At 48.1% G+C, this 12,679-nt stretch overlaps 1 protein-coding gene across 1 annotated transcript; it reads right to left on the bottom strand.

The window, feature by feature from the left end:
• Window positions 1-5,665: 5,665 nt before the first annotated feature.
• Window positions 5,666-11,721, bottom strand: LOC146259276 (DNA excision repair protein ERCC-6-like; the record flags this gene model as incomplete). Its single annotated transcript, XM_084672781.1, has 8 exons — window positions 11,652-11,721; window positions 11,068-11,256; window positions 10,641-10,869; window positions 9,538-9,658; window positions 8,696-8,810; window positions 7,649-8,393; window positions 6,382-6,513; window positions 5,666-5,860 (listed from the first exon to the last, which is right to left on the bottom strand). Coding segments are annotated over exons 2-8 (1,712 nt in total), but the record flags the coding sequence as incomplete, so codon positions are not given.
• Between the last annotated feature and the right edge of the window lie 958 nt (window positions 11,722-12,679).

Here is a 12,679-nt window from a genome sequence, read left to right as displayed (position 1 = left end):
TAACCCTAACCCTAACCCTAACCCTAACCCTAACCCTAACCCTAACCCTAACCCTAACCCTAACCCTAACCCTAACCCTAACCCTAACCCTAACCCTAACCCTAACCCTAACCCTAACCCTAACCCTAACCCTAACCCTAACCCTAACCCTAACCCTAACCCTAACCCTAACCCTAACCCTAACCCTAACCCTAACCCTAACCCTAACCCTAACCCTAACCCTAACCCTAACCCTAACCCTAACCCTAACCCTAACCCTAACCCTAACCCTAACCCTAACCCTAACCCTAACCCTAACCCTAACCCTAACCCTAACCCTAACCCTAACCCTAACCCTAACCCTAACCCTAACCCTAACCCTAACCCTAACCCTAACCCTAACCCTAACCCTAACCCTAACCCTAACCCTAACCCTAACCCTAACCCTAACCCTAACCCTAACCCTAACCCTAACCCTAACCCTAACCCTAACCCTAACCCTAACCCTAACCCTAACCCTAACCCTAACCCTAACCCTAACCCTAACCCTAACCCTAACCCTAACCCTAACCCTAACCCTAACCCTAACCCTAACCCTAACCCTAACCCTAACCCTAACCCTAACCCTAACCCTAACCCTAACCCTAACCCTAACCCTAACCCTAACCCTAACCCTAACCCTAACCCTAACCCTAACCCTAACCCTAACCCTAACCCTAACCCTAACCCTAACCCTAACCCTAACCCTAACCCTAACCCTAACCCTAACCCTAACCCTAACCCTAACCCTAACCCTAACCCTAACCCTAACCCTAACCCTAACCCTAACCCTAACCCTAACCCTAACCCTAACCCTAACCCTAACCCTAACCCTAACCCTAACCCTAACCCTAACCCTAACCCTAACCCTAACCCTAACCCTAACCCTAACCCTAACCCTAACCCTAACCCTAACCCTAACCCTAACCCTAACCCTAACCCTAACCCTAACCCTAACCCTAACCCTAACCCTAACCCTAACCCTAACCCTAACCCTAACCCTAACCCTAACCCTAACCCTAACCCTAACCCTAACCCTAACCCTAACCCTAACCCTAACCCTAACCCTAACCCTAACCCTAACCCTAACCCTAACCCTAACCCTAACCCTAACCCTAACCCTAACCCTAACCCTAACCCTAACCCTAACCCTAACCCTAACCCTAACCCTAACCCTAACCCTAACCCTAACCCTAACCCTAACCCTAACCCTAACCCTAACCCTAACCCTAACCCTAACCCTAACCCTAACCCTAACCCTAACCCTAACCCTAACCCTAACCCTAACCCTAACCCTAACCCTAACCCTAACCCTAACCCTAACCCTAACCCTAACCCTAACCCTAACCCTAACCCTAACCCTAACCCTAACCCTAACCCTAACCCTAACCCTAACCCTAACCCTAACCCTAACCCTAACCCTAACCCTAACCCTAACCCTAACCCTAACCCTAACCCTAACCCTAACCCTAACCCTAACCCTAACCCTAACCCTAACCCTAACCCTAACCCTAACCCTAACCCTAACCCTAACCCTAACCCTAACCCTAACCCTAACCCTAACCCTAACCCTAACCCTAACCCTAACCCTAACCCTAACCCTAACCCTAACCCTAACCCTAACCCTAACCCTAACCCTAACCCTAACCCTAACCCTAACCCTAACCCTAACCCTAACCCTAACCCTAACCCTAACCCTAACCCTAACCCTAACCCTAACCCTAACCCTAACCCTAACCCTAACCCTAACCCTAACCCTAACCCTAACCCTAACCCTAACCCTAACCCTAACCCTAACCCTAACCCTAACCCTAACCCTAACCCTAACCCTAACCCTAACCCTAACCCTAACCCTAACCCTAACCCTAACCCTAACCCTAACCCTAACCCTAACCCTAACCCTAACCCTAACCCTAACCCTAACCCTAACCCTAACCCTAACCCTAACCCTAACCCTAACCCTAACCCTAACCCTAACCCTAACCCTAACCCTAACCCTAACCCTAACCCTAACCCTAACCCTAACCCTAACCCTAACCCTAACCCTAACCCTAACCCTAACCCTAACCCTAACCCTAACCCTAACCCTAACCCTAACCCTAACCCTAACCCTAACCCTAACCCTAACCCTAACCCTAACCCTAACCCTAACCCTAACCCTAACCCTAACCCTAACCCTAACCCTAACCCTAACCCTAACCCTAACCCTAACCCTAACCCTAACCCTAACCCTAACCCTAACCCTAACCCTAACCCTAACCCTAACCCTAACCCTAACCCTAACCCTAACCCTAACCCTAACCCTAACCCTAACCCTAACCCTAACCCTAACCCTAACCCTAACCCTAACCCTAACCCTAACCCTAACCCTAACCCTAACCCTAACCCTAACCCTAACCCTAACCCTAACCCTAACCCTAACCCTAACCCTAACCCTAACCCTAACCCTAACCCTAACCCTAACCCTAACCCTAACCCTAACCCTAACCCTAACCCTAACCCTAACCCTAACCCTAACCCTAACCCTAACCCTAACCCTAACCCTAACCCTAACCCTAACCCTAACCCTAACCCTAACCCTAACCCTAACCCTAACCCTAACCCTAACCCTAACCCTAACCCTAACCCTAACCCTAACCCTAACCCTAACCCTAACCCTAACCCTAACCCTAACCCTAACCCTAACCCTAACCCTAACCCTAACCCTAACCCTAACCCTAACCCTAACCCTAACCCTAACCCTAACCCTAACCCTAACCCTAACCCTAACCCTAACCCTAACCCTAACCCTAACCCTAACCCTAACCCTAACCCTAACCCTAACCCTAACCCTAACCCTAACCCTAACCCTAACCCTAACCCTAACCCTAACCCTAACCCTAACCCTAACCCTGACCCTGACCCTGACCCTGACCCTGACCCTGACCCTGACCCTGACCCTGACCCTGACCCTGACCCTGACCCTGACCCTGACCCTGACCCTGACCCTGACCCTGACCCTGACCCTGACCCTGACCCTGACCCTGACCCTGACCCTGACCCTGACCCTGACCCTGACCCTGACCCTGACCCTGACCCTGACCCTGACCCTGACCCTGACCCTGACCCTGACCCTGACCCTGACCCTGACCCTGACCCTGACCCTGACCCTGACCCTGACCCTGACCCTGACCCTGACCCTGACCCTGACCCTGACCCTGACCCTGACCCTGACCCTGACCCTGACCCTGACCCTGACCCTGACCCTGACCCTAACCCTAACCCTAACCCTAACCCTAACCCTAACCCTAACCCTAACCCTAACCCTAACCCTAACCCTAACCCTAACCCTAACCCTAACCCTAACCCTAACCCTAACCCTAACCCTAACCCTAACCCTAACCCTAACCCTAACCCTAACCCTAACCCTAACCCTAACCCTAACCCTAACCCTAACCCTAACCCTAACCCTAACCCTAACCCTAACCCTAACCCTAACCCTAACCCTAACCCTAACCCTAACCCTAACCCTAACCCTAACCCTAACCCTAACCCTAACCCTAACCCTAACCCTAACCCTAACCCTAACCCTAACCCTAACCCTAACCCTAACCCTAACCCTAACCCTAACCCTAACCCTAACCCTAACCCTAACCCTAACCCTAACCCTAACCCTAACCCTAACCCTAACCCTAACCCTAACCCTAACCCTAACCCTAACCCTAACCCTAACCCTAACCCTAACCCTAACCCTAACCCTAACCCTAACCCTAACCCTAACCCTAACCCTAACCCTAACCCTAACCCTAACCCTAACCCTAACCCTAACCCTAACCCTAACCCTAACCCTAACCCTAACCCTAACCCTAACCCTAACCCTAACCCTAACCCTAACCCTAACCCTAACCCTAACCCTAACCCTAACCCTAACCCTAACCCTAACCCTAACCCTAACCCTAACCCTAACCCTAACCCTAACCCTAACCCTAACCCTAACCCTAACCCTAACCCTAACCCTAACCCTAACCCTAACCCTAACCCTAACCCTAACCCTAACCCTAACCCTAACCCTAACCCTAACCCTAACCCTAACCCTAACCCTAACCCTAACCCTAACCCTAACCCTAACCCTAACCCTAACCCTAACCCTAACCCTAACCCTAACCCTAACCCTAACCCTAACCCTAACCCTAACCCTAACCCTAACCCTAACCCTAACCCTAACCCTAACCCTAACCCTAACCCTAACCCTAACCCTAACCCTAACCCTAACCCTAACCCTAACCCTAACCCTAACCCTAACCCTAACCCTAACCCTAACCCTAACCCTAACCCTAACCCTAACCCTAACCCTAACCCTAACCCTAACCCTAACCCTAACCCTAACCCTAACCCTAACCCTAAGTTGCAGGTAGCACAGTATTCACATACCCCTAGGTTTCAAGTAAGCTCCCGACCTTACTTGGTTTTAAGGGGTGTATACCCCTTTGTCTTAACCCCACCCCTAGATCAAAGAGTATTGGGACACCACTTACTCTCACAGGAACGCGCACAACTAAGGGCTAGGGGTAAGGGGTAGGGGTAAGACAGAGAAAATAACACTCCTCAATATGAATACCACCCACCTAGAGAGCTTGCTTTGCATTGTTTAAAGTGTTGGTCATCGCGTTTGTAAGTCAGAGGACCCAAGTTCAAAACCAGAAGTGGTCAGATCGGGAAGAAAGGTATACCTAACAGCGACGCAATGCCACAGTGTTACATAAACAGACACCCATTTCCCTCTACTCTCTGCCCCCGCCCTCCCTCAGCCACCCAGACGGAGTCCTGTTCAGCCCAGTTTGTCCACCAGGCCTCAGGTAGTCTCTGACAGTAATCCACCTGGAAAATATTATAACGATTTAAGAGTGTGATGTTGAGTCAGGACCTCAGTTCCTTTAAAACTTTCTGAAGAGTCTTTAGGCTACTTAAGAAAATACTATGAGCATTTATGTGTGTGTGTCTTAAACTGCTTTGAGAGCATTTGCCCAGAATCACACAGAGCATTTATATGGTGATTTGAAACTTTGCTGGTGAAAGCTATTGATACTTGCCTATAATTGAGTTTACAAACAATCAATTTGTGGATGTTGACTGCAGACAGAGTATTGACCATCCCCCTGAGTGAGTGTGTGTTTTGAAAACAAGAGGGCCCTGGCCCTAACACGTGTTTACTCCTGGGTTTCATGTATAATCCCCTCTATCCTCCCCTTTGATGTGTCCTTTCAGACACACACTCACACATCTCCCCCTCCCCCTCCCCCTCCCCCTCTAATGCGCACAAACACACACACTCTCTTAGACACACACACACACACACACTTGCCCTGGGTGTGGGCGGAGACTGTGTGTCTGTGTTGTATGAATATTTGATCAGGGTGATTTCTGCTGGAGAGAGTTTTTGTCTGAATTATTAAACATGTTTCAATTATCAGACTCATCTCACTTTTACTGCAGACATCACAGGGAAACACTAACTTGACACACAGTGTGTGTCTGTGCGAGCGTCCTGTGTATGCATTGGTTTCTGTGTGTGTTTGTTTCTGTGTGTTTCTGTGTATGACGCGTGCATGTGTGCGAGAGTGCGTGTGTGTGTGTAGGTGTGTTTGTTTCTGTGTGTGTGTGTGTTTGCGTATGTGTGTCTGTGTGTGAAAGAGAGTGTGTGTACCTGTAGTTGCACCCTCGTGTTCTGAGCTTGCTATAGCTCAGCGCGGCGAGGAAAACGATGGCCTGGATTGTTTTACCCAATCCCATCTCATCACCCAGAATCCCTCCAGCCTGCTGACAGTGCAGCTCCCACATCCAACGCACACCTGTCTGCTGGTACCTGAAACACACACACACAAATATGAACACACACACAAACATCTGCTGCGCTGGGATGTTCATGCAAACACCGAAGCCCCTCCCTCCACGCCAATCCCTCCCTCTACCTCCCTCCCTCATCTCCATCCCACTTCCTCCACCCCCCTATCTCCATTTTACAGTGTGTTGTGATGAATTAATCATAAAGCCATTATCACTATTGATTTGATGTAAAGGGCCTTAAGTGGTGTGGGAGTGGCATACAGCGCAATACAGGACAAACACACACACACACACAGAAACTCACACACACCTGGAATCCTTATGAAAATCAACCATCCTATTGTGCTACTGCGCAAAGGTAGCACTGGTATCTGACCAGATAGGCATTATGTATGACTTATTCACGACACTAACCTTGTAGGTGAATGGGAAACATTAATGGCTCTAAATTAAGTTGTGTACGCGTTCCTTCAGCTCAGAAAACTTTGTGTTTATGATTATGACTGGAGTGTGTGTGTGTGTGTGGTGTGTGTTGCTTACTTGAAGAGTTTTTTCCAGAGAAAACCAGGTACTTTGAACCCCTCATCAAACTCTGCATCACTGTCGTCCTCCTCCTCCTCTCCTCTCTCTCTCCTCTCCTCCCTCTCTCTCAACCGCTGCCTCTTCCATTTCCTGTACAAAACACAAAACAGTCAGTACACACAACTGGCAGACCAGGACTAGACAGGTAGAACAGCTATAAACAAGTACATTTGCTCTAGTTTGGTAGCCTTGTAAAAAAAAAAAAAGTAACTATAGACTAGTAGAGAAGTAGACTGGTAGAGCAGCTATTGACTGGTAGACTGGAATAGTGACTACAGACTGGTAGAGCAGTCGACAGGTATAGCTATAGACCGGTAGAGTGGTTGACAGGTGGAACAGCCATCGACTGGTAGACTGGAAGAGTAGCTATAGACTACTGAGTTACAGACTGGTAGAGCAGCTTTAGACTAGTCAAGGGGAAGAGTAACTATAGACAGGTTGAGTGCTCTCTGAGAGCAGTTGGAGATGTAGGGCAGAGTGTGTTTGATAGGAGTGGGATCGAAGAGCAATTTTAATGGAGAGGGGTAGAGAGGGCAGTTAGAAACAACGTCGTCACACAGCAAATGAAGATTGATACAGACAATTAGTCGTGTGAGCTCCCAGGAAAGGTGTGGAGAGGAACGGATAAGAATCCATCTTCATTTGGGGCCGGTCCTGTCACCCTGTGCTGAAACTAGTCCTCCGGAAGGCCTGGGAGACCACTGCCTCTAATTAAGTCAAGACTAAGCATTGGTTCAGTTAATTACGCTTTTCGGCCCACCTCCCCCCGCCCCTCCCCTTTTTCTCTACTCACACACACACACACACAAACACACACACTCTCTCTCTCTACTACTTTCCCTGTCCACCATCCACCTCCACTTATTGTCCTCTCCCCTCAACATTCTCTCTTCTCATACAGTCTTCTCCATCTTCTCATTCACAGACTTTACCTGCCATCTCCCTTTGCCTTCCCCCCCCCTTGACTGCCCGTTATCTCTCGACACACTTCTGTCTGTCCCCTTTCTTCCTCTCATTCCCCAGCCCAGTGCCGGGCTGTTGATCAGAGAAATTGCCTAGTCAGGACTACAAGTGACCAATGAGTACTAGAAAAAGAAGGACAGAGAGAGACAGACCAAGACAGACAGAGAGAGGGACAGATGCAGAGAAGGCCACACAGAGAGAGAGACAGGCATACAGATGGACAGACAGAAAGCGAGATGGTAGACAGAAGCCAGTATGTTACCGTATCCTCTGTTTGTAGAACTCTATATCGCCGTCATCTTTGAATTTCTTCTCCTGTCCCTTTTTCCCATTTTCCTCCTCTTCCTCAGAGCTGCTGGGGCAATACTCCTCCTCACTCTCCTCCTTCTTATTCTTCCCCTTCTTCCTCCCTTTTCCATCGCTCTTTGTCCTGTAGGGCTTCAGGCTGTACCCCTCCTCATCCTCCTCTCCCCAACCTTCCTCCGCGGCCTCCCTCTCCTCTTTCTCAAGGTCCATCCCCTCATCACTGGGCAGGTACTCAGACCCCTCGCTGTCCGTCTCCTCTCCTCCGGCACGCTGCTTCCTCCTGGGCTTGGGCGCCTGGGGCTCCCCCTTGGCCCTGGCCTTAGGGTGGGCCCTTAAGGCACTTCTCTGGAGCTTGCGCATGCGGTTCTGAAGCTTGTCCTTCAGCGAAGAGGAAGAGGAGGACACCGTCTGCCCGCTGGTCTTCCTCCCGTCGCCCTCAACTGCCATCTTCTTCCTCTTCAGAGGTGTGTGTCTCTTCCTCTTCTCTTCTCTTCCTCTTCCGGCCAGCTGAGCTTGGTCAGCCAGGTAGAGGTCGAACCCGGTGTTCTCGGACAGCATCAGCTTCCTGGGTTCCTTCTTCTTCTCCTCCTTTGGAGGGATCCTCGTCCCGAACGGGGTCATGTGACCGGTCCGGATAAGCTCCTCCCACTCGGTCTCCTGGGAGGGCATCAGCATGCTTCCAAGGGTGGAGGGGCCCGGCTCTGGATGGACAAGCACACACACACAACAGGTTTACTTTAAATTCCCTACTTGAAACCCAGGTATTTGTCCTCCATCACAACTAGATGATGTCAGCCTCATGCTTACCCAACAACACAGTGGCAAACACCCACACACAAGCTACTGCTACGACCTCTATTAAAATAAACCCATGCTTGTCTATGTACACACACTTCTATGTTCACACACACGCACTTCTATGTATACACACACACTTTTATGTACACACACACACACTTTTATGTACACACACACACTTCTATGTACACAGACACACAGTCACCTTCCTCCCCGTCGTCCTCAGCCAGTAGCTCAGTCTCCACCCGGAGGGCATCCTCTCCTCCTAGCACCGCCTGCAGTCTCCGCTGCTTGGCCCTGATCTTCCTCAGCTGCTTCTCCTACAGCGGGGAAGACGTGCTCTCTTCATCATCATCATTATTACCATCATATCATGGTCATTACCATCAATATTATCACTACCAACATCATTATCATTACCATTATCATCATCAACATCATTTTCTTCAATATCGCTGTTATTAACATCCACCTTACAGTATCTCTGTAACAACTATTTATCTACAAAGACAGGGCTTGAAATGTACTTTTTTACTTGGTGGCACTGGTGCTCCCAACATTAAAATGTTGGGAGCACCAGCAAAAATTTAGGAGCAGCCAACAAATATTAAGGAACAGCACAAATACAATTTTTATGTTATAGATTTATTTTGCGCGCAAGTTAGCTCACGTGACAACGGGGCGTAGTGACAGACAGCGAATATTAACCAATCTAAAATCTGCATTCAAGTTTAGAACAAAAATATGGCATTTAATTGGTTATGTAACGGTGGACCGGTCACTGTATCAGCTCACAGCAGGCACATGTATTGGCTAATTAGCGAGCATTTTGGTAAGAAAATAAAACAGGTTGCACCATAACGATTATTTGCCCTAACACAAATGCTCCCAAATATATTTGAGGTTGCACAGACACAATTTCTGGAGCAAATGCAACCAAAATGGTTGCAATTTCAATTCCTGCATATATAGACAATAACCTTGACAAGACATTTATTTAACCGCCACTTTTACTATCAGTCTATAAGTATTTGATTCTCCTCTGACCTTGTTCTCTTTCTGGCGTCTGACGGACTCCACCTTCCTGCTGATGTCCTTGCTGGAGGCAGCGAAGGGAGTCAGCTGGTCTATGATCTTGTTGATGTGCTTTAGAGCGGCAGTGCATGACCTGAGAAACACACAACAGGCAGCAAGAGAGGCAGAAGTTATGAGCATGTTATAAACCACATCTAACCTTGCTATAACCATGTACCATAAGGATATTGATTTAATCCATGCAGTAAATGGATGAACGTAAAACATGTAAAGTGAAGCCTAAGCTTTATGAGACCTCTGTGTGTCCATCTCAACACTGCTTTGTTCCTACTGTCAGCATCACCCACCAGGCCCAGACTCGTGTCCAGGGGGGTATTCTCGAAAGCGGGTTCAGTTACCCTAAAATGAGGCAAACTCTGGGTTTTCCGATCAAGAAAGAGAGGTAACGAAAACTTTTAGTAAGTGTCGATGGTAACTTACTCTGTGAAACTAACCTACTAGCCATCAGGTTTTCCATAACAAACTCTGCATTTCTACCTATCCCCTCCCACTTTCAGAGCCTGATACAGTTGACAGATATGGGGTGTCCTTTCCTGGTTCAGCCTACCGATCTCGAACAAAATGTAATTTGCATAGTTATACATTTACATTTAGTCATTTAGCAGACGCTCTTATCCAGAGCGACTTACAGTATGTACAGGGATATTCCCCCGAGGCAAGTAGGGTGAAGTGCCTTGCCCAAGGACACAATGTCATTTGGCACGGCCAGGAATCGAACCAACAACCTTCTGATTAATAGCCCGACTCCCTAACCGCTCAGCCATCTGACTTATCTCAGCCATCTGAGTATACCGCTCAGCCATCTGAGTTATACGTCGGGAGAGGATTGTAAAACCGCAATTCAATGTGCTTTAATTCCCTGATGAACGTTAACGTTTCCCGTCACACTTCGAAATGTATTTTATCAACATTGTCCGCCCTTACATAGGGTGACCAGATTTTAGTTTGTGAAAGAGGACACTTCGTCGCGGTGGCAGCCTCCACCGTCAGGCCCTTTGTCCATCCTCTTCAGCCACATGGCCTCCACCCTCAGCCTCCCACCTTCTCCTCCTCACCTGACATCATCCAGGACTGACTGGTACTCCTTCTCGGCCTCTGCTTTGGCTGCAGCCTGGCCAGCCTCCTGGATGGCCTGGTCCACTTGCTGCAGCACGCCCTGCTCCAAAACATCGTGGTCGTACACCGCCACGCCAAGGCCCTGCAGTTCCGCAGCCCCAGAACTGGCACTTGCCGCCTGGATACACTGACGGTTAATCTGGAGCAGGGCCTTGGATCTTTTACAACCTGAGGATCAAAGAAAGAGGGTTAACACACTGATTGAGATCATGATTAATACAAACAATTAATAGAGAATCAACAGTACTATTTAATAATGCCACTCTCAAAGTATTGTTTGTTAAACATTTATTATGCAAGGGTGTGATTTTTCTACAGTGGCATCAGCACCAGATGTCTAGCTAACCCTTCATACCAGAAACATACCACTGCTGCTATCGCTCGGTCCACTATCGTTTGGGCAGGCTTCTGAAGGCTCAGAGTCCCCGCTGGTCCCCTGGATGGAGACCTGGGCAGCCCCATCCTCCTTTGCATCTCCCTGGGTGAATGCAGCGCTGTATTTGGATGGGGGCACCTGATCCTCGCTACCATCTATGGGCATGCTAGCTAGTACAGCTAGCAACGCGACAGTTTGACATACAGACACACAAAAGACAAATCACGTGTATAAACGAATATAAACGTAAAGTATTACATGTGTCATTGGAAATGATAGCTTGCATTGCTTGAGACTATGTAGGCTATGATTGTGTATGTTTGAATGTCTGTAGCTATCTGGGCTAGCAGTAGCATCATGCTAACTCTCAAGCCACCGTTGGTCATTGTGCTTATACTGTAAAGCTCTCTAGCGTGCTAGCTAATGCTACTATGATTCTGACACAAATGTAACAGAAAACTACGTTTTTGTCACAAACAGTGGCATAGCAACACCAGCAAAGCTTCACAAACAGTTCCTACACTTGTCATTTGTATCTCTGAAATACAGTAATACTATGTGGCAAGATGCTTACCAAAATCTCAGTTACAAAACATGTCAGGACAGACGCCATCCATTTCTGTACTACTACTACGGTGTTTCGGAGACAACCAAAGAAGACAGACGCGGTCTACTCTGCACAGTGTTTGCATGGCTCCTCTAGTGGAACCCATGTGTAAATACATTGCGCAGTTAAAGTTTTTTCCTATTGCTCACACACTTTTTCATACTATTGAGAATTTGGCTCGTTATGTCAAAACACTCCTTTCTAAAAATCACATTTTTGCAACAAAACCATAGACACAAGCGCCATTTGAATTACTCTTTCATATCACCAGCAGGCAGCAACACACTGATGGGCGCTATATAAACACTGCAGTCTTTGTGTTTCAATTTTTATTGTCCTTTTCTCAGACTCTGTAAAACTCAAAAGTAGAATTTATGCAGTAATCAAAGACATTTTTACAAAAAACAAACATTCTTACAGAGATAAAGAAAAAGAGAATCACAAATCATCAAATTTAGCAACAAAACAAAAAAATAATAATTACTGGATAGATTGCTCTTGAAAAATATATATATACTTGTTGTGTGTGGGTGTGTGTGTGGTGGGTCTTGTGGCCCACAAGACCTCGTCAACATCACAGGCAATGTCCTCGTGGGCTAGTCCCACCTCAATGTCTCCGCATGCCTCTTCCATTGCTTGCAGAAGAAGCGGGCGTGTGGTTGCCGATCATAAACTTTCCACCGCCACGCTGAAAAGAATTCCTCGATTGCATTAGAAAGGGGCTGTAAGGGGGCAAGTAAAGGTGTGAAGTGGTTATGGTTGTTGAACCAATCTCGGACCAGAGCAGCCCGGTGGAAACTAACATTATCCCAGATGACAACAAACCTGGGCTGCTCTGGTCTGTCCTGCACACTGCATGCAGTGCATCTAAAATGCAATGATCTGTCCTGTATTGTAGGGACCTAGAGTGGCATGGTGATGCAGGACTCCTTGGACACTAATTGCAGCACACAAGGTGATATTTCCCCCACGCTGCCCAGGGACATTTACAACGG

Source organism: Hypomesus nipponensis, chromosome 14, assembly GCF_054491055.1.
Source record: "Hypomesus nipponensis isolate SF chromosome 14, ASM5449105v1, whole genome shotgun sequence".
Classification (NCBI taxonomy): Eukaryota; Metazoa; Chordata; class Actinopteri; order Osmeriformes; family Osmeridae; genus Hypomesus; species Hypomesus nipponensis.
Note: the sequence above shows the minus strand (reverse complement) of the source record. Positions and strands in the feature narration are given on the sequence as shown.